The 20,650-nt window shown below is 51.6% G+C and overlaps 1 protein-coding gene across 1 annotated transcript; it reads right to left on the bottom strand.

Moving 5' to 3' along the window:
• Window positions 1-9,097: 9,097 nt before the first annotated feature.
• On the bottom strand, window positions 9,098-19,048 carry LOC311530919 (zinc finger protein RFP-like; the record flags this gene model as incomplete). Its single annotated transcript, XM_084647967.1, has 7 exons — window positions 18,605-19,048; window positions 16,933-17,028; window positions 14,680-14,910; window positions 14,330-14,352; window positions 13,483-13,598; window positions 10,978-11,022; window positions 9,098-9,612 (listed from the first exon to the last, which is right to left on the bottom strand). The coding sequence occupies exons 1-7, from the start codon at window positions 19,019-19,021 to the stop codon at window positions 9,098-9,100; spliced, it is 1,443 nt and encodes a 480-aa protein (XP_084504093.1). The 5' UTR covers window positions 19,022-19,048.
• Window positions 19,049-20,650: the final 1,602 nt, after the last annotated feature.

Genomic DNA, 20,650 nt, shown 5'->3' with positions numbered 1-20,650 from the left:
CACTGAACAGCGCATTGATACACCGATACCCTCCCACCAACAGCACAAGAAGAAGAACTCTACATGGACTCCTCCTGAGGGTCGAAATGACAGTCTGGAGCTATACATAGAATGCTTCCACCGACGTGCACAGGCAGAAATTATGAAAAAACAACATCGCTTGCCTCATAACCTAAGTCGTGCAGAACGCAATGCCATCTGCAGCCTCGGAAACATCCCTAACATTATAATCAAAGAGGCTGATAAAGGAGGTGCTGTTGTCATCATGAACAGGTCTGACAACCAAAAGGAGACTGCCAGAGAACTCTCCAATACCAAATTCTACAGGCCACTTTCCTCAGATCCCACTGAGGATTACACTAAGAAACTGGTTTCAGAGTAGCAGCCGTGTTAGTCTGTATCTGCAAAAAGAAAAGGAGGACTTGTGTCACCTTAGAGACTAAGGGTATGTCTACACTACGAAATTAGGTCGAATTTATAGAAGTCAGTTTTTTAGAAATCGGTTTTATATATTCGAGTGTGTGTGTCCCCACAGAAAATGCTCTAAGTGCATTAAGTGCATTAACTCGGCGGAGTGCTTCCACAGTACCGAGGCTAGCGTCGACTTCCGGAGCGTTGCACTGTGGGTAGCTATCCCACAGTTCCTGCAGTCTCTGCTGCCCATTGGAATTCTGGGTTGAGATCCCAATGCCTGATGGGGCTAAAACATTGTCGCGGGTGGTTCTGGGTACGTATCGTCAGGCCCCTGTTCCCTCCCTCCCTCCGTGAAAGCAACAGCAGACAATCGTTTCACGCCTTTTTTCTTGAGTTACCTGTGCAGACGCCATACCACGGCAAGCATGGAGCCCACTCAGGTAACTGTCACCATATGTCTCCTGGGTGCTCGCAGACGTGGTACTGCATTGCTACACAGCAGCATCAACCCATTGCCTTGTGGCAACAGATGGTACAGTACGACTGGTAGCCGTCATCGTCATGTTCAAGGTGCTCCTGGCCACGTCGGCCAGGAGCGCCTGGGCACACATGGGCGCAGGGACTAAATTTGGAGTGCCTTGACCAGGTCATTCTCTTTAGTCCTGCAGTCAGTCCTATTGAACCATCTTATGGTGAGCAGGCAGGCAATATGGATTGCTAGCAGTCCTACTGTACCATCTTCTGCCAGGCAGGCAAGAGATGAGGATTTCTAGCAGTCCTATTGCACCATCTTCTGCCGAGCAGCCATGAGATGTGGATGGCTTGCAGTCCTTCTGCACCGTCTGCTGCCATCCAAAGATGTAAAAGATAGATGGAGTGGATCAAAACAAGAAATAGACCAGATTTGTTTTGTACTCATTTGCTTCCCCCACTCCCCCATCTAGGGGATTCATTCCTCTAGGTCACACTGCAGTCACTCACAGAGAAGGTGCAGCAAGGTAAATCTAGCCATGTATCAATCAGAGGCCAGACCAACCTGTTTGTTCCAATAAGAACAATTACTTAGGTGCACCATTTCTTATTGGAACCCTCCGTGAAGTCCTGTCTGAAATGCTCATTGATGTAAAGCCACCCCCTCTGTTGATTTTAATTCCCTGTAAGCCAACCTTGTAAGCCATGTCATCAGTTGCCCCTCCCTCCGTCAGAGCAACGGCAGACAATCGTTCCACGCCTTTTTTCTGTGCGGACGCAATACCAAGGCAAGCATGGAGGCCGCTCAGCTCACTTTGGCAATTAGGAGCACATTAAACACCACACGCATTATCCAGCAGTATATGCAGCACCAGAACCTGGCAAAGCGATACCGGGTGAGGAGGCGACGTCAGCGCGGTCACGTGAGTGATCAGGACATGGACACAGATTTCTCTGAAAGCATGGGCCCTGCCAATGCATGCATCATGGTGCTAATGGGGCAGGTTCATGCTGTGGAACGCCGATTCTGGGCTCGGGAAATAAGCACAGGCTGGTGGGACCGCATAGTGCTGCAGGTCTGGGACGATTCCCAGTGGCTGCGAAACTTTCGCATGCGTAATGGCACTTTCATGGAACTTTGTGACTTGCTTTCCCCTGCCCTGAGGCGCATGAATACCAAGATGAGAGCAGCCCTCACAGTTGAGAAGTGAGTGGCGATAGCCTTGTGGAAGCTTGCAACGCCAGACAGCTACCGGTCAGTTGGGAATCAATTTGGAGTGGGCAAATCTACTGTGGGGGCTGCTGTGATGCAAGTAGCCAACGCAATCAAAGATCTGCTGATATCAAGGGTAGTGACCCTGGGAAATGTGCAGGTCATAGTGGATGGCTTTGCTGCAATGGGATTCCCTAACTGTGGTGGGGCCATAGACGGAACCCATATCCCCATCTTGGCACCGGAGCACCAAACCGGTGAGTACATAAACCACAAGGGGTACTTTTCAATAGTGCTGCAAGCTCTGGTGGATCACAAGGGACATTTCACCAACATCAACGTGGGATGGCCGGGAAAGGTACATGACGCTCGCATCTTCAGGAACTCTGGTCTGTTTCCAAAGCTGCAGGAAGGGACTTTATTCCCAGACCAGAAAATAACTGTTGGGGATGTTGAAATGCCTATATGTATCCTTGGGGACCCATCCTACCCCTTAATGCCATGGCTCATGAAGCCGTACACAGGCAGCCTGGACAGTAGTCAGGAGCTGTTCAACTACAGGCTGAGCAAGTGCAGAATGGTGGTAGAATGTGCATTTGGACGTTTAAAGGCGCGTTGGCGCAGTTTACTGACTCGCTTAGACGTCAGCGAAACCAATATTCCCATTGTCATTACTGCTTGCTGTGCGCTCCACAATATCTGTGAGAGTAAGGGGGAGACGTTTATGGTGGGGTGGGAGGTTGAGGCAAATTGCCTGGCTTCTGGTTACGTGCAGCCAGACACCAGGGCGGTTAGAAGAGCTCAGGGGGTGCGGTACGCATCAGAGAAGCTTTGAAAACCAGTTTCATGACTGGACAGGCTACGTGTGAAAGTTCTGTTTGTTTCTCCTTGATGAAACCCCCCGCCCCTTGGTTCACTCTACTCCCCTGTAAGCTAACCACCCTCCCCTCCTCCCTTCGATCCCCGCTTGCAGAGGCAATAAAGTCATTGTTGCTTCACATTCATACATTCTTTATTCATTCATCACACAAATAGGGGGATGACTACCAAAGTAGCCCAGGAGGGGTGGTGGAGGAGGGAAGGAAAATGCCACACAGCACTTTAAAAGTTTACAACTTTAAAATTTATTGAATGCCAGCCTTCTGTTTTTTGGGCAATCCTCTGTGGTGGAGTGGCTGGTTGGCCGGAGGCCCCCCCACCGCGTTCTTGGGCATCTGGGTGTGGAGGCTATGGAACTTGGGGAGGAGGGCGGCTAGTTACACAGGGGCTGTATTGGAAGTCTGTGCTCCAGCTGCCTTTGCTGCAGCTCAACCATACACTGGAGCATATTGGTTTGATCCTCCAGCAGCCTCAGCATTGAATCCTGCCTCCTCTCATCACGCTGCCACCACATTTGAGCTTCAGCCCTGTCTTCAGCCCGCCACTTACTCTCTTCAGCCCGCCACTTACTCTCTTCAGCATGCCACCTCTCCTCCCGGTCATTTTGTGCTTTCCTGCACTCTGACATTATTTGCCTCCATGCATTCATCTATGCTCTGTCACTGTGGGAGGACAGCATGAGCTCAGAGAACATTTCATCACGAGTGCATTTTTTTTTCTTTCTAATCTTCACTAGCCTCTGGGAAGGAGAAGATCCTGTGATCATTGAAACACATGCAGCTGGTGGAGAAAAAAAAAGGGACAGCGGTATTTAAAAAGACACATTTTATAAAACAGTGGCTACACTCTTTCAGGGTAAACCTTGCTGTTAACATTACATACATAGCACATGTGATTTCATTACAAGGTAGCATTTTGCCTCCCCCCACCGCGTGGCTACCCCCTCAACCCTCCCCCTCCCCGTGGCTAACAGCGGGGAACATTTCTGTTCAGCCACAGGCAAACAGCCCAGCAGGAACGGGCACCTCTGAGTGTCCCCTTAAGAAAAGCACCCTATTTCAACCAGGTGACCATGAATGATATCTCACTCTCCTGAGGATAACACAGAGAGATAAAGAATGCCAGCAAACATACACTGCAATGCTTTGTTGTACAATGATTCTGGAGTACGTGCTACTGGCCTGGAGTGGTAAAGTGTCCTACCATGGAGGACGCGATAAGGCTGCCCTCCCCAGAAACCTTCTGCAAAGGCTTTGGGAGTACATCCAGGAGAACCGCGAATGCCAGGGCAAAGTAATCCTTTCACATGCTTGCTTTTAAACCATGTATAGTATTTTAAAAGGTACACTCACCGGAGGTACCTTCTCCACCTGCCGCGTCCAGGAGGCAGCCTTGGGTGGGTTCGGGGGGTACTGGCTCCAGGTCTAGGGTGAGAAACAGTTCCTGACTGTCGGGAAAACTGGTTTCTCCGCTTGCTTGCTGTGAGCTATCTACAACCTCCTCATCATCATCATCTTCTTCGTCCCCAAAACCTGCTTCCATGTTGCCTCCATCTCCATTGAAGGAGTCAAACAACACGGCTGGGGTAGTGGTGGCTGAATCCCCTAAAATGGCATGCAGCTCATCATAGAAGCGGCATGTTTGGGGCTCTGACCCAGAGCGGCCATTTGCCTCTCTGGTTTTCTGGTAGGCTTGCCTCAGCTCCTTAAGTTTCACGCGGCACTGTTTCGGGTCCCTGTTATGGCCTCTGTCCTTCATGCCCTCTGAGATTTTGACAAAGGTTTTGGCATTTCGAAAACTGGAACGGAGTTCTGATAGCACGGATTCCTCTCCCCATACAGTGATCAGATCCCGTACCTCCCCTTCGGTCCATGCTGGAGCTCTTTTGTGATTCTGGGACTCCATCATGGTCACCTCTGCTGATGAGCTCTGCATGGTCACCTGCAGCTTGCCACGCTGGCCAAACAGGAAATGAGATTCAAAAGTTTGCAGTTCTTTTCCTGTCTACCTGGCCAGTGCATCTGAGTTGAGAGTGCTGTCCAGAGCGGTCACAATGGAGCACTCTGGGATAGCTCCCGGAGGCCAATACAGTCGAATTGTGTCCACAGTACCCCAAATTCGACCTGGCAAGGCCGATTTAAGCGCTAATCCACTTGTCAGGGGTGTAGTACGGAAATCGATTTTAAGAGCCCTTTAAGTCGAAATAAAGGGCTTCATCGTGTGGACGGGTGCAGGTTTACATCGATTTAACACTGCTAAATTCGACCTAAAGTCCTAGTGTAGACCAGGGCTAAGTAATGAATGACAAAGCACAAAATGCTAATAAAAGTAATCATGAGAATTACTCCAGCCAGGACAGGTTAGGCATTTTAGAACTCACTCCTCAAAGAATTAAATTGAAGCATAAGAGAGAAATAAAACTATGAAATGTGCAGACCAGTCAAAAAAAACCCTAAAATAACAGCCCTGCAATCCTTGACCAACTTTGAAAGAATAAAATTACAGAGAACATAGGTGCCTTGCTCATTTCAACAGGAAGTAACAACAACAGTAATACAAGTGTGTGTTGGGGGAGAGTGTGTGTATCTGGGGAGTGAGAGACAGTGTGTGGGTGTGTGAGAGAGACAGCGCACTGTCACTTTAAGCTCAGCACTCACTAGTGTGAAGGCTTGTTCAGACAGCAGCAGCTCCCACTCCTCACCCAGAAGCAGCAGCAGAGACTCCTGTCTCCCCACCCCAGCTCAGCAGAGACAGGGTACATGGGCGGGAGAGGGGGACACCCCAACATCAGTCCACCCCCACCACCACCACTCTGCACAGCAGACAGGAGGTTCCCAGGAACAGGGTGGCCAGGGGCGGCTCCAAGGCGGGGGTGGGGGGGGTGCAGGAGCAGTGGTGGCTGCAGACGGGAGCAGAGCAGCAGCGGGAGGAGGGGCACCCTGCACCAGAGGTTTCCCCCCATAGAACGGCACCCCTGGCTGGTCGCCCATCCACCCACCCCTAAGGCTGGCCCTGACATCAGAGACAACATTTATCAAGAGACACTGGGCACTAGAGGGTCACAGGAACAGCCCTGCAATGCACAAAGCTGAGTGAGGGGCCTAGACTCCCTGTACCAGGGGTGGCGCATAGGCCCTGACTCCAGGGCTGGAGCTACAGACGCCAACTTTCCAATGTGCCGGGGGGGGGGGGGGGGGGGGCTCACTGCTCAAGCCCATGCTCTGACCCAGGCCCTGCTCCCACTCCACCCCTTTCCCCAAGGCCACTGCCCCTTCCCCCCCCCCCCCAAGCCTCCAGTGCATGTGAAACAGCCGATTGTGGCAGGGAGGAGGCATGGGGAGGAGGGGGAGGCACTGATTGGTGGGGCCCGTGGCAGGTGGGAGGCACTGGGGGCTGGAGGGAGGGAGCTGATGGGGGGCTGCTGACATATTACTGAGGCTCAGCTCTACACCAGGGGGTTAGGCAGGGGGTTAGGCAGCGGGTTTCACACCTCAGATAGGGGGAGAGTCCCCAAAGAATGTGCCTAGGGACCCCAAGACTGGAGCAGTGGATGGGCTCTGTTCCAGTCCCAGAGGCTTGAATTATCTGGGGATCCTGGGGCTCAGATGCTTGGGTTCCCCTCACTGCAGTCCGATCGCACCTCACCAGGTCTGGGATACAGACTCACACACCACTAAACAGAAACCCTCTCGGTGCCCAGCATCCAAAACCCCTTAACTCTGACCAGGTGGGTTCTGGAGACATGAATGGAGAGGTCTCCCCATCAGGGCTGCCACATCCCTTTGCCTTGGGCTGAGGGGGGCTCTTTTCTGGATGCTTCTCCCTGTTCCTGGATAAGTCTCTCCCTCCACGGCTGCCACCTCCTGCTCCCTTTGCCCTGGGGTGGGAAGTTTTCTATTAATGGTTCTTCAAGGGCTGGGGAGAGGTTGTCTCCTGTTCCACATCTTCCACTGTTCTCTGTGGCCAGGATAGAGCAGCTGGTGACTTTAACCAGAGACATCTGTGGCCAGGAGCTGCCCCGACTCTGCTGCTGGGAATGTGGCAGCCCCGGCAGGGGGAGCGGGGAGATGGAGCAGGGGAGGAGGCAGAAAAGCAGCAAGATAGACCGGAGAACCCAAGGGGACTGTCTGTGACTCCATGTTCAGGCTGTTATGGTGCTTGAGAGTTTCACATTTGATACCTAGCGTGGGGTTTGTACCCTGGTTTGTAACTGTTTGCCCTGAGGGTGGTACTCACATTCGTGAGCTACGCTAGACAGTGGAGTCAAACCTGGGTCTCCCACATGCCACCTGAGGGCTCTCACCATGGAGGTAAAAGTTATCAGGCAGGTGACATCACAAAACCCACCTCCACCTTCTCCCCACCCCCACACTCACATTGCATGTGGAGCGAGGCAGGTGCCTGACTCATTCCAGCAAGAAACGCCTCAGGTGCCTGAGCCGCTGACCGTCAGGCGCTGGGTTCCCGTCTGTGGGCGGCTGAGCAGAGACCGATGCCCCCCTGCAGCCCTGATTTAGGCATCTGTCAGTGAGAGGGGGCAGGGCTTAGGACACCCCTCCCCCCTTGTCAGCATGTCCCCTTGTCTCGCTTAGATGGCTCCCGGCCTAGTGAGCTGGCTTTTGTGAATCACATTGAAAGGTGCCTCTGATGCCCACGCATTGTCTAGGGGGTTCAGGCACCTGACTCAGCTTTGCAGAATGTGATTTTCTGGTTGCCTACAAACTAGGCCCTGTGGCGCTCAGCATTGCAACCCCAAGTCATGGATTGCCCCCTGTGCAACCAGTTCTCCTCTCTGCAGAGCACAGCTGAGCAATTCCTGATTGACAACGGTGTGCACAGGACAGAGACAGAGCACAGGCTGGAGAGTGACACATCCCAGTAAAACCCAAACTCTCCTCCTAAAGGCGCGATATTCCCTGTGGGGGCTGGGAGGACACAATCAACTCAGGCAGCAAATCCCATGGCTCTGCCCCGGACAACTGCAGCTGGGACAGTGAAGTGGAACAAACAAAAGAAGAATTGTTTATAATGGTTTATTTACAGTAATTACTAAAGGTGGTAAGTAAAGGGAGCTGAGAAGGAGCCTTAATAACCACAGCATGGAAAGGAGATCCCCAGCTACGAGAAAAGTTTTCTTAATGGCACTAAAATAGCACCAATGGCCAGGAATTAATATAGGGAATTAATGAGTTACAGCCTCACTTTCAGTAACATGTCATAAATCTCTCTGTTCCCTTTCCTTCCATACTCTCCTTTTCTATTCCTTTTTCTTTCCCTCACTTCTGATCCCTGTTTATTTTCCTGTGTTTCTCCCACTCTCCTCCCCTCCCTGTTACAGATCAGCCCCCATGGCTGCTCCATTCCACCCCCCTCCACCCCCAATTTTATCCCCTCCCCTCTTGCCGCCCCCAGGCTGGGTCCCCTGTCAGGGATAGTTTCCTGTCACTCTTCTCATTTGTATTTTCCACCATTTCTCCTGGACTCTCCCTTTATTCTTGTTTTATTTTCATTCACATTTTCCTTCTTGCTTCTTCTAATTCCCGCTGGTTAAACCCGCCCTGTCCCTACCCCCCCCCCCCCCCCCCGCCACAGTGCTGCCAACCTCAGGAGTTTAAAAAAATCGTGAGACTGACCGAACGATGATTTTTAAAGGTTATACAATGGTTTTTCCATCAATCTGCACCCCCTACCCATCCCCTCCACCACCCCCGCATGTGTGTGGGACCATGTCAGTGTCACCAGTTCTCCTGAAGTGACTTGGGCTGCTGCGGCAGGAGCTCTGGCTGGGAGACCCCATGAGATCCAATCCCACAGATCTGCACAAACTGCTCCCTGCTGCTGCTTCTCCCCAGCCCCCCAACCCCTGATTGATTCATGCTGGGTCCCTGCCCAGCCCCCACCTCTGCCCCTCAGGGCCCCTCTGCCCCTTCTGCAGCCCCAGGGGTTCCTCCCCCTCCCCCTCCCGTGCCTGGGGCTGCAGAGAGGAAGGGGAAGGAGCTTCCATGGGCCATCAAGATGAGGAGCCAGAGGCTGGGTAGATGGGAGTCTTCCAAGCTCATAGAGACTGGGGTCTGTGAGGCTAGAGAGGCTGATTTCCAGTTCCCCGCTCTGCTGTGGGTCTCAGGGACACAGTCGGAAGTGGGATCTCCCCCACACCCCGAGCCAGGGGCGGATTCTCTCCCCAGGGACAGAGCCCAGCGGGAAAGTGAAGATCAGGGCCTCGTCACCAGCATCTATAAATGTCACCTGCCCCCGGTCACAGTCCAGACAAACCTGGATCCTGGTGGGGGCCCGGCGCTGGGGCAGGGGGGTCTCAGGGGAGGTGAGAGCCCGGAACCGATACCCCCACCTCTGCAGAGCCCAGATCCCCTCCTCAGGGCTGAGGCTGATCCGTCCCTTCCTCCCCACAGACTCTCTGGCCACCCCCACAGCCCAGTATCGCCCATCCCCCACCGCTACCTCCCAGCAATGTCTCCCCACGGTGAATCCCCCACAGCCCAGCACCCAGCGCTCAGTGTCAAATCTCTCAGGGTTGTCGGGCAGATCCTGCCGTGTGTCTCCCCGTCTCACACTTTTCCCATCCTCAGACAGGACGAGTTGGGGATGAGCCGTGTCTGGATCCAGAGTCACATTCGCTGGGGAGAGAGAATCAGAGTGTTAGGAGGAGAGCTCAGCCCTGGGGGAGGCTGGGACCATTTCTCGCTTTCCCCAGCAGCCCTGTTCTGGCTGGGACAGGCCTGGATCGCAGGGAGCTGCCTCTGTCCTGGGCACCTGAGACTGAGCAGAGATGTCACTGCACTTCCTCAGTCTCTGTAAGGAGACCCACTTCATTAATTTCCCATTTGCTTGCATAACCATCAGCTCCCAGCTACCCCTGTTGATTCTGCTCCATTCCCAGCAGGAGAGACACACCAAGAAAGGTTTTAGTGGGGAGGGAGGAGAGGAAGCAGGTCCAGTTTTGAAGCCCAGAGGAAATCTCCCTCCTCTAATGCGGTCTCCACTCCCAGGGCTGGGAAGACAGAGGAAGATGCAGCATTGGAGAAGAGCTGATTAACACCAGAGAGTAGGAGGTGGCATTGGGTGAGCTAGCCCCATCCCCAGCCCAGAGAGAAGGGAGGAGCTGGCAGCATCAGAGGGAGAGCATCTCCCCAATCCAGGAAGCAGCTCCAATGGGAGAGCCCAGCCCTGCCCAGAGGAAAGGCAGGATGTTGGAGAAGAGCAATGGGGAGACCCACTGCACCGGGGTAAAGCAGAGGGATGTGTCAGTCCTCAGGGCATTGAGCTCTGTTCGGGTGCTGCTCAGGGAGAGTGTTTCTGTTCATTAGCATGGGCATGAACTCAGCACTCAGGTTGGTGTCAGGATTATTTGTGTGATGTCAGCTTGGGATCTCCCCAGGTGTTCCGGCACCTTGGCAGAAGTTGGGGAGGGGGGGTACTAGTTCCCAACATCTGTGGCCCTGCCCTCTCCCTGGCCCTCCCCACTCTTCATCTTCCCGCCGAGGCCCTGCCCCTGGCCAGGCTGGGAGCCTTGGCCGCTATGGAGAGCCCCTGACCCTCCACCTTCCCATGTCCCCACTCTCCGGCGTGCACCACCCAGGTCAGGTGGAGGGTCCGGGGGGAAGAGGAGCAGGGGTGGGGCCACTGAGAGGGACAAGCACCAGGAAGAAGCTGCACTACACAGGGCGCAGTTGATCAGCCGCCCCTCCATGAAGCACAGCCAATGCTGCGATGCTCCACGCCTGCCCAAGGCTTGCAGTGTGGGGGGCCAACATGGCCCCCTGCCCCCAAACTATGCCCATGTTCAAAAGAGGGTGAGCTTGGCCCCCTGGCCCCCCATGTTCCAGTGCCCCTGGATCTCCTCACTGTGAATAGGTTATTTTTAGGGCTGTGTGTGTCATGGCCACTGGTCATTTGGTTGGTAACTTTCGTTACAATCTCAGGAAGATGTTTTGACTGGAATTTTCTCCTAATGTAAAGACAATCTCCAGCTGCAAACTCACCCTGTCTGTGTGCTCCTAGGGATTCCAGTGCAGACGGCAGAGTGTCTGGCGGGGGAAAGGAGAAAGAGACGAGATTTCAGACTTTCATATTTATAACAGCGTCCCCACTCTGAACGCATAGAACTGTGTTTTCATCATGACAGAGAAACAGATTGAGAGGCCGAGAGACACACTCAGGCATTTCATAGAAACTAACTGAAGCCTTCTGTTTCCTCTCTCATTCAGCCATCTCCCAGCAAAATGAACCAACGTTCAGCCTCACAACCATCCCAGGACACACAATCTGTAAGAGAGATTTACTTTTCCCCTCCTCATCCCCTCCCACCTTCCAACTACAGTTGCTTTGTCCCATTCTCTCATGGCCTTTTGTCATAACCTACACCCAGATCATACAAAGACTTTGGCGGAAAAGTAACTTTACCCACTTTGGTCCCTTTGGCCAGGGTCAGGCAGCATCATGTTGTGCGACGGACACTTGACAAAATTACCAGAGTTAGTGGTGGACATTGGCAGGAGGTTATGTCATTCAGTCATCATTCAACCCGTAAAATAACGCACAATTTTCCACACTGAAAAAACCATAACTTAGCTCGTTAATAAATAATAAACAATAATAATAGTAATAAATTCAACTCAGGTGAGTGTTTTTGAATGTCCCTCACTGCCGCAGTCAATATTTTTTTTCTGGGATGGGGGCATTGAAATAAATATTTCTCCTAAAACCATATTTCAGTGCACTGTTGTCACTACTTTTTTCTTTTTCTTGTTTAAATAATATGTCTGACAGGAGGATGAGTGTCTCTGTGTCTGTGTGTGTGTGTGTGTCCCACCTCTACACCGCTTACCCCATGTCTCTCCCCTGTCTGTGTCCCTTACATGGGAGATCCCCCATCCTGTCACAGGATGTGGGAAGCAGAGGAGGGGGGGTCTCTCAGTGGAGCAGGGTTTCCCATCGCCTCACTGTGACCAGGGCACCCCTCTCCGGGCAGGGGTGATCCCATGGTTAATGGGAACATCCTCTGTCTCCTGACCAGGACAAAGGGACAAGCTCTGGCTGTGGGCGGGGGTCTGTTGTGAGGAGGGGCCAGGGTGGAACAAATTCTTCGTGCGGGGGACTCACCTCAGGTGGCTCCCAGAAGTGGCTTCCCACTGTCCCTCATCCCCGCTGCTCCTGGGAAGCTAGGCTGAGGGGGTCTCTGCAGATTGGGGTAGCAATGAGGGGCTGGAGCTTGGCTGAGGGGAGCTGTGCAATATGGAGGTGGCACTGAAGAGCTGGAGGTAGTCTGAGGGGGACTGTGCAGTGGGGGGGCAGCACTGAAGGACTTGAGCTGGCTAAGGGGGATTGTGCAGTTGGGGGAGGCTTTGAAGGGCTGGAGCTAGGCTGAGAGGGCTGTGCACTGGGGGGTGGCAGTGAAGGGCTAGAGGGAAATGGGCTTGGGGGGGCGTGGGGTGGGGGAGTGTCACTGAAGGGCTGGAGCCAGGCTGAGGGGGGCTGTGCATCCAGCCACAGAGAAGTTAGCAAAGTCCAATACCCCCTGTGTGGAGAAAAGGGTGAGAGTGGCGTGTGTATCATCAGTGGTAATAAACCAATCAGAGAAGAGAACAATAACATGAAAATAACTTGAAGAAAAAAAGCCCTGCCAATGATGTGTTCATGCATGTGTAGTATCTGACCTATATAAGGTACTTAATATTCATACCACTCAAAGGTGATTGGAAAAGAACTAGTAAATATGCAGTTTGGATGTGTCTAATATTCCAGACATTGCAAGGGGTAATTAGAGCTTCCTAAGAGAAATCCCCCATGACCCACCTATGCCCCAGGAGAAGGGAACTGACCAGCACTTCTTTCTATATGCGATGGCTTGTAGCAAATATCCCAATGGCTGGTGTTGGCGCACGAGTCGGGGAGGGCTCTGAGTTAGAGAGAAATCTTTCCCAGGTGTCTGGCTTTTGGGTCTTGCTGAAATGCTCAGTGTCCAACTGACCACCATATTTGGGATAGGGAAGGAATTTTCCACCAAATCAAATTGCCAGAGACTCTGGGGTTTATTTTTGCCTTCCTCTGCCATATGGGGCACGTATCATTTACCGATGTTCAACTAGAAAAAACGGTGGATTCTCTGTAACTTGAAGTCTTTAAATCATTATATGAGGGCTTTAGTAATTCAGCCAGAGTTTACGGGTAAATTGCAGGAGTGGGTGGGGAGGTTCTGTGGCCTGCAATGTGCAGGAGGTCAGAGTAGATGGATCATGATGGTCCCTTCTGACCTTAAAGTCGATGAGTCATTTCTTACTTTGTAACTGTAATCGAAAAGCATGTTTCTGCTGCAAAGAAACGTTTGAATTCATCAACCTGAGTATCTTGGACCCAAATGTCTGGCTTTCTCACCCAACAATTAAATAGAAGCATCATCTAAGTGTGAACCAATTGACCAGCACCATTCTCTTCCCACAGTCTCAGAGGCTCTTCCCAATTTCCATTCCTCAATCCCTTCTAGGTACCTTTGAACTTCCTCAGAGTCTCCATTAGCTCAATAATTTTCTGGGAGAAATCGCTGACTCGCTCTTCCAGTTCAGGAGAAATCTCCTCTGGCTGCCGGAACTTCCCCTTCTCACACCTGGAGAGAAACAATTTCACGTGATTATATTTCATTGTGTGACTCATGATAAGTTCTGGCGAGTGAGTCGCTGCTCTAATGGGCCTGGAGTTCGAATTCCTCGACTTCTCCCGGCCTCAGAGCAGGTGCAACACAGCCCATGGCCAAACAACCTTCCCTTCTGAGGACTCCTTAATATTCTTCAACTCTGGTCTGGTGAGCTCAGCTCTGGGGACAAAAGGGGAATTGAGTCTCCATGGCCAATTCACTCCTTGGCCTCCATGCTCTGAGGGACAGGAGTTTCCTATGTAAAGTGCTGTAGAAATCTGTCCACTAGGAACTAAACTGAGACACCAACTCCCCCGTCCCCAGCTCATTCCATACAGGTCTCCAAACAGTCCTCAGGCTGGGAAAGACTCAGGTGGGAAAGACTCTTGACCACTGCTGCCTTGGGCTGAATGGTAACCAGGGCCCCAGTAGTGACAGGCCCATATTCCATCCCCACAATCCTGAGGCAGCCACTCCCCCAGGGATGTGACATCTCAAGGAAACACATGAGGTCAGTCTTTCCCACTGAATGGACAATTCCAGAGTCTTCTGTACCAGGGTGAGAACCTCAGGATTAAGTTTATCTGAGAGATTTGTATCCAAAATCCCCACACATGTTGCTGTGGAGATGCGGTGCTAACATCATCTCCATGCTCTTCCCCAGCATTGCCAAGTGTGTGTGGGAGTGAGAGAGAGCCACGTACCTACTCAAGGTGCTTCTGACATCCTAGAGGGGAGAGAGAGAAGAGAGAGATTAAAAAAAATCTCAGTACCGCCTGACACACATTTGGGATTCCAGGAAAGGGATTTTGTAAATACAGGGAAAATCAGCCCTGCCCTGGCCCCGGGGCCATGGTTTCATTGAGCTAATGGGGCTTTTCCATCTCTAATATCAATGTGTCTGTGAGTCTGCAAAGAACAATAGTCATTCACATTTCAGCAATGCACACATTGAGTTACACTGAGATCTCTGACTGCTGGACCCCGGTTCCTGTACTTCAGGAGCTGTCCTGTCCCTGTGTTGGGATTTGGGATGTTTCTAGCTCAGTCTCACTTGCAGGAATTCACTTGCTGGCTTCTGACACTTCCCCTCCATCTCACTGATCAGCTCACTGAGACAGGAAATCCCCTCTGAGAGTTTGGTGATATTTTCATTCTGTATCTTCACAGTCTCCTTGTCCAGCTTTTCCAGCTGGGCCAGCAGGAGTCGCTCTTGTTCCTCCAAGAGCTGCCGCAGTTGCTGAAATGCAGACACAATCTTCTGCCTCTCGGTTTCTGTCTGTTTCTAGAGGAAATAAGGAAAGGGCTGGTCAGGAACATGGATGGAGCCTGATGACCTTTCATACAGTCTTACAAGAGAGAGTTTCTTTACAATCTCTAACGCATCTGTACAGAGCCCAGGCCATGAGCCGACAGGCCTAGTGCTCAGAGCTGGAGTCAAAGTCAGGATCTGACCAGGGGTTGGGGCTACAGTCGAGCTCAGAAGTCATGCCAAAGGCTGAGCCAGAATCAGTGTCTGGAGTCACACAGGGGGATCAGGACTGGTGTCGGAGTCAGGCAGCCACGCGAAGGCTCTAGCCAAAGTCAGATAGCAGTACTGCAGGTCAAACCTGAGTCAGAAAAACAACGCCAGGGCCAAGCCAGCATCAGGGTCCAGTCCAGCAGCAGATCGGGAGTTCACTCAGTTGTTTGGACAACTTCCCGTGACTCCTGCTGGCGTAATGCATGCAGCCGAACGTCTGCTCCAATCAGGAGCTTCGTAGGCAGATCCGCTGGTGGGCCAGAGTTCCACTAGCCCCTCCCCTGCTGGCTCTGGAGAGCGGTCGGGTTGTAATGAGAGTCTCTGTGGGCTGAGGTTCCAAACCCACCATTCTTCACATCCTGACACTTGACTCTACACTGTGATCACAAAGGAGAGGATTTTCTTACCCCTTCCCATTTGGGCCCAATCTCTCTGTAAGGGCTGTCTCCATGTCTACTGGGATATAGTCAGTGCGGTTTGGGAGAAATTTTGTGAATGCCACAAGGGGTCGTAATTAACTCATTCATTAAAATGCATCACGGGTAGTGATCAATGGCTCCATGTCTAGTTGGCAGCCGGTATCAAGTGGAGTGCCCCAAGGGTCGGTCCTGGGGCCGGTTTTGTTCAATATCTTCGTAAATGATCTGGAGGATGGTGTGGATTGCACTCTCAGCAAATTTGCGGATGATACTAAACTGGGAGGAGTGGTAGATACGCTGGAGGGGAGGGATAGGATACAGAAGGACCTAGAGAAATTGGAGGATTGGGCCAAAAGAAATCTGATGAGGTTCAATAAGGATAAGTGCAGGGTCCTGCACTTAGGACGGAAGAACCCAATGCACAGCTACAGACTAGGGACCGAATGGCTAGGCAGCAGTTCTGCGGAAAAGGACCTAGGGGTGACAGTAGACGAGAAGCTGGATATGAGTCAGCAGTGTGCCCTTGTTGCCAAGAAGGCCAATGGCATTTTGGGATGTATAAGTAGGGGCATAGCGAGCAGATCGAGGGACGTGATCGTTCCCCTCTATTCGACATTGGTGAGGCCTCATCTGGAGTACTGTGTCCAGTTTTGGGCCCCACACTACAAGAAGGATGTGGATAAATTGGAGAGAGTCCAGCGAAGGGCAACAAAAATGATTAGGGGTCTGGAACACATGACTTATGAGGAGAGGCTGAGGGAGCTGGGATTGTTTAGCCTGCAGAAGAGAAGAATGAGGGGGGATTTGATAGCTGCTTTCAACTACCTGAAAGGGGGTTCCAAAGAGGATGGCTCTAGACTGTTCTCAATGGTAGCAGATGACAGAACGAGGAGTAATGGTCTCAAGTTGCAGTGGGGGAGGTTTAGATTGGATATTAGGAAAAACTTTTTTACTAAGAGGGTGGTGAAACACTGGAATGCGTTACCTAGGGAGGTGGTAGAATCTCCTTCCTTAGAGGTTTTTAAGGTCAGGCTTGACAAAGCCCTGGCTGGGATGATTTAACTGGGAATTGGTCCTGCTTCGAGCAGGGGGTTGGACTAGATGACCTTCTGGGGTCCCTTCCAACCCTGATATTCTATGATTCTATGATTCTATGATCTTAGATCCTGCAGAAGACGCTGTTGTCCTTCTCCAGGGAGAGAATATTTGTGATATGCGCACGCCCACGCACACACACACACACACACACACAAACACACACAATCTCATGATCCTGGAGAAACAGACACAAGGCCACAGAGAAATCTACCAATAAACTTCCCTCCCAGCTCCATGTCCCAGCAGGCGAAGAACAACAGGCACCGACCAGATACTCCCGGCTTCTCTCCTCTCCAGCCACTTTCAATTCCAGCAGCTTTTCTCTCTCTTCCCTCAGAGTCTGCAAATGGGCTCGTATTTTTTCCTGACAGACAGAAATGATTTGGTGGGTTTATTTTCAGGGTTGTAGGGGGTGGATGAGGTGTTTTCCACCCAAAATTCTACATAACAGTCAGTCTTCCTAGATTGACTAGCTGGGTACGGCAATACCTTCTGCTGGCCCAGCTCCTGTTGGTAAAAGAGTTACACACAACTCAGCTCTGGGGAACACACTCTTTCCCAGGCCTGAAGAAGAGCTCTGTGTAAGCCTGAAAGCTTCTCGTTCACCACAGAAGCTGCCCATGAGCAGATATTACCTTGTTTTTCTAATAGCCCGAGACCAACACAGTTACAACAATAGTGTGTATAACAGTGGGTCTTTCTCGAGGTAGGACATCAGAGACACCAAGGAAATGAAACCTTATTTACGGAAATTGGGTGGGTTTTGTATTCAGATTGTTTGAAGTTATTACATCCACTTTCTCCATTGAGTTGAACCAGTGGAAAACTGGTGTCCCATGGTGGTGAATCTATAAAGCTGTTTTTGAGAAGATTTAGCAAACAGTGATACCAATCCCAGAAGCCACCGGGGGCAGCCATGTAGGCTGGGATGCTCAAAGGAGTCCAACTCCATTGACTTTCAGCCCTGTACCCTGGGGGATGGGATGGGTTGTACAGCACTGACCTAAGGACTAGGGCAAACCCCATTAGATGTGTTGATTTGTGTTAGGAACAGCTGGGGTTTGCCTAGCCCGTTCCCCTGGCAATGGCCTCTGGGTAGCGACCCCAAAGTCCCTGGCAGATTTCAAAGGGCTGCCTGGTGGGACTAACGGACACACGTTGGCTGGTCCTTGCCCATGAACACACGAGAACAGGTCAGAGTGGCACTGGTTCGCGCGGCCCAGGGGTTAGTTTTGCTGAAGATAAGTCTGATCCCAGTGGCATGTGGCATGGACCTGCGCTGACTGGAGCCCTCGTGGGTGTGGACTGAAGGTGCTTGGGGTCCCATACCATGTTCAGCCCTGTGATCTCCTGTAGTGCAGGCCGGCAGCATCTGAGTTTAACCCCTCGTGGAGCAGGACAGGAGTTCAGAATCCCAGTGGGAAACCTCTTCTCCTTGCCGTGCCTAGGACCTGTATCAAGGAGTCTTTTCCTCCTACTGTCTGCACTTCATCACTGCTCAGTGCTGCTGAAAGGGGCAGAGTAGCTAGTGGTTAGAGCACTGAAGTGGGCCTTGGAAAACCAGGTTTTTATATCCAGCTCTGCCACTGATCTGCTGAGTCACCTTGGACAAGTCACTTCCTCTCACTGTGCCTCAGTTTCCCCTCCCACCCTTTGTCTGTCTTGTCCGGTTAGACTGTAAATGGCTCGGGGCAGGGATTGGCCCCCACTGGGTTTTGTGCAAGGCCCCACAATCGAGGTCAGATCTCATCTGGGGTCTCCAGGGGATGCAAATAACAATAAACACTGTGATACAACCAGTAATACCAGCCACAGCTTGTAACTCCCCCAATCAGCTTTCATGCAATGAAGGCTACACACAGCTGAATGACAGGGTCACACCATTAAGCTGTAATTAACATCCAAATTATTACCCATTAGACTAGACAGCAACTCCCTACCTTGTACTCCTGGGCAGCTTCCTGTATGGGAACCACCGCGTGAGCACGGTGAGCCCGGGACTCTATGCAGATCACACAGATGGGGGTTTGATCCTCTTCACAGAACAGTTTCAGAGCCTCCTGGTGTTCCCCACACACCCCACCCCCTCCTGCTCCCTTTGCTGCCTGGAAACTCAGCCACTTGGCGATTTCAAGGATATTTGCCAGCTGCCTGTTGGTCCTGAGGTTTCTCTGTTGCACAGTTTCTCTGCACTGAGGGCAAGAGGCGGCTGTGTTGGGTCCCTCCCAGCACTGGGTGATGCAGGCTCGGCAGAAATTGTGCCCACACTCCAGAGTGACAGGGTCTGTGAAATATTCCAGACAGAGGGGACATGTCGCTTCCTCCTGGAGACTTTCCACCGGGCTCGCTGCAGCCATGACTCCCTCTGGGCAGTGGGACAGGGTAAGTTTCAGTTTCCTGAGTTCACACTATGCCCCACCTGCAGCATCAACTGGGTGTTTCCTTGCCTGAAAGTGACTCGTCCTGTTTGCTGAGCAGGAAGGACCCGACCAATTTCACCCCTGGAGGCTTTGGTGAAAAAATGTATCAATTCTGGGGGTTTCAGACAATAGTTTGGTCAGACCAGAACTATTACAACTACAATACCCACCTGCTGAAGTGAAGAAACAGACTGACAGAGCCAGAAGAGTTCCCAGAAGTCACCTACTACAGGACAGGCCTAACAAAGAAAATAACAGAACGCCACTAGCCATCACCTTCAGCCCCCAACTAAAACCCTCCAACGCATCATCAAGGATCTACAACCTATCCTGAGGGACGACCCATGACTCTCACAAATCTTGGGAGACAGGCCAGTCCTTGCCTACAGACAGCCCCCCAACCTGAAGCAAATACTCACCAGCAACCACACACCACACAACAGAACCACTAACCCAGGAACCTATCCTTGCAACAAAGCCCGTTGCCAACTGTGTCCACATATCTATTCAGGGGACACCATCACAGGGCCTAGTAACATCAGCCACACTATCAGAGGCTCGTCCACCTGCACATCCATGGTACGCATCCGATGAAGTGAGCTGTAGCTCACGAAAGCTCATGCTCAAATAAATTGGTTAGTCTCTAAGGTGCCACAAGTACTCCTTTTCTTTATTCATAAACCAGTTGGAGAACACTTCAATCTCTCTGGTTACTCGATTTCTGATCTCAAAGTGACTATCCTTCAAGAAAAAAACTTCGAAAACAGACTCCAACGAGAGACTGCTGAATTGGAATTAATTTGCAAATTGGATACAATTAACTTAGGCTTGAATAGAGACTGGGAATGGTTGATTCATTATAAAAAGTAACCTTTTTCCCCTTGTTTATTCCTTTCCCCCCAAACTGTTCCTCAGATGTTCTTGTTAAACCCTGGATTTGTGCTGGAAATGGCCCACCTTGATTATTATACACATTGTAAGGAGAGTGATCACTTTAGATAAGCTATAACCAGCAGGAGAGTGGGTTGGGGGGAGAGAAAACCTTTTGTAGTGATAAACACCCATTTTTTTCATGGTCTGTGTGTATAAAAACATCTTCTGTATTTTCCACAGTATGCATCCGATGAAGTGAGCTGTAGCTCACAAAAGCTGATGCTCAAATAAATTGGTTAGTTTCTAAGGTGCCACAAGTACTCCTTTTCTTTTTACTAGACACTGAGATTCAAAAAGTTGAAGCTTTAGAACCGTTAAAATTGTCTGTGAGCAGGTAAATCTCCTCCCTCCCCCAGCAGCTCCCCCAGGGCAATGACCCAGTGCCTCCCCCACCACCACAGGGACGGAGGCTGAGAGTCCATCTGCTGGCGGCTCAGGGGCCTGTGGAATGTGCTGGGATCTCAGCCTGGGCCCTAGGGGGGCAAGTGAACCTGTCACACAACCACGCCCAGCAAGGCCTGCTCCCATTTTCTCCCTGTTTGTCCGTCCCAGCAGAGAGACCAGGGACTGCAGGGAGACCAAGCTCCTGTCCCCCAGGTGAGGGCTGGGTCCTAATGGCCGAGGGCAGCCGGT

This window comes from Lepidochelys olivacea, assembly GCF_965140295.1.
Source record: "Lepidochelys olivacea isolate rLepOli2 genome assembly, chromosome: 14".
In the NCBI taxonomy this organism is placed as follows: Eukaryota; Metazoa; Chordata; order Testudines; family Cheloniidae; genus Lepidochelys; species Lepidochelys olivacea.
The sequence above is the reverse complement of the archived record's forward strand: the minus strand, read 5'-3'. Positions and strand labels throughout refer to the sequence as shown.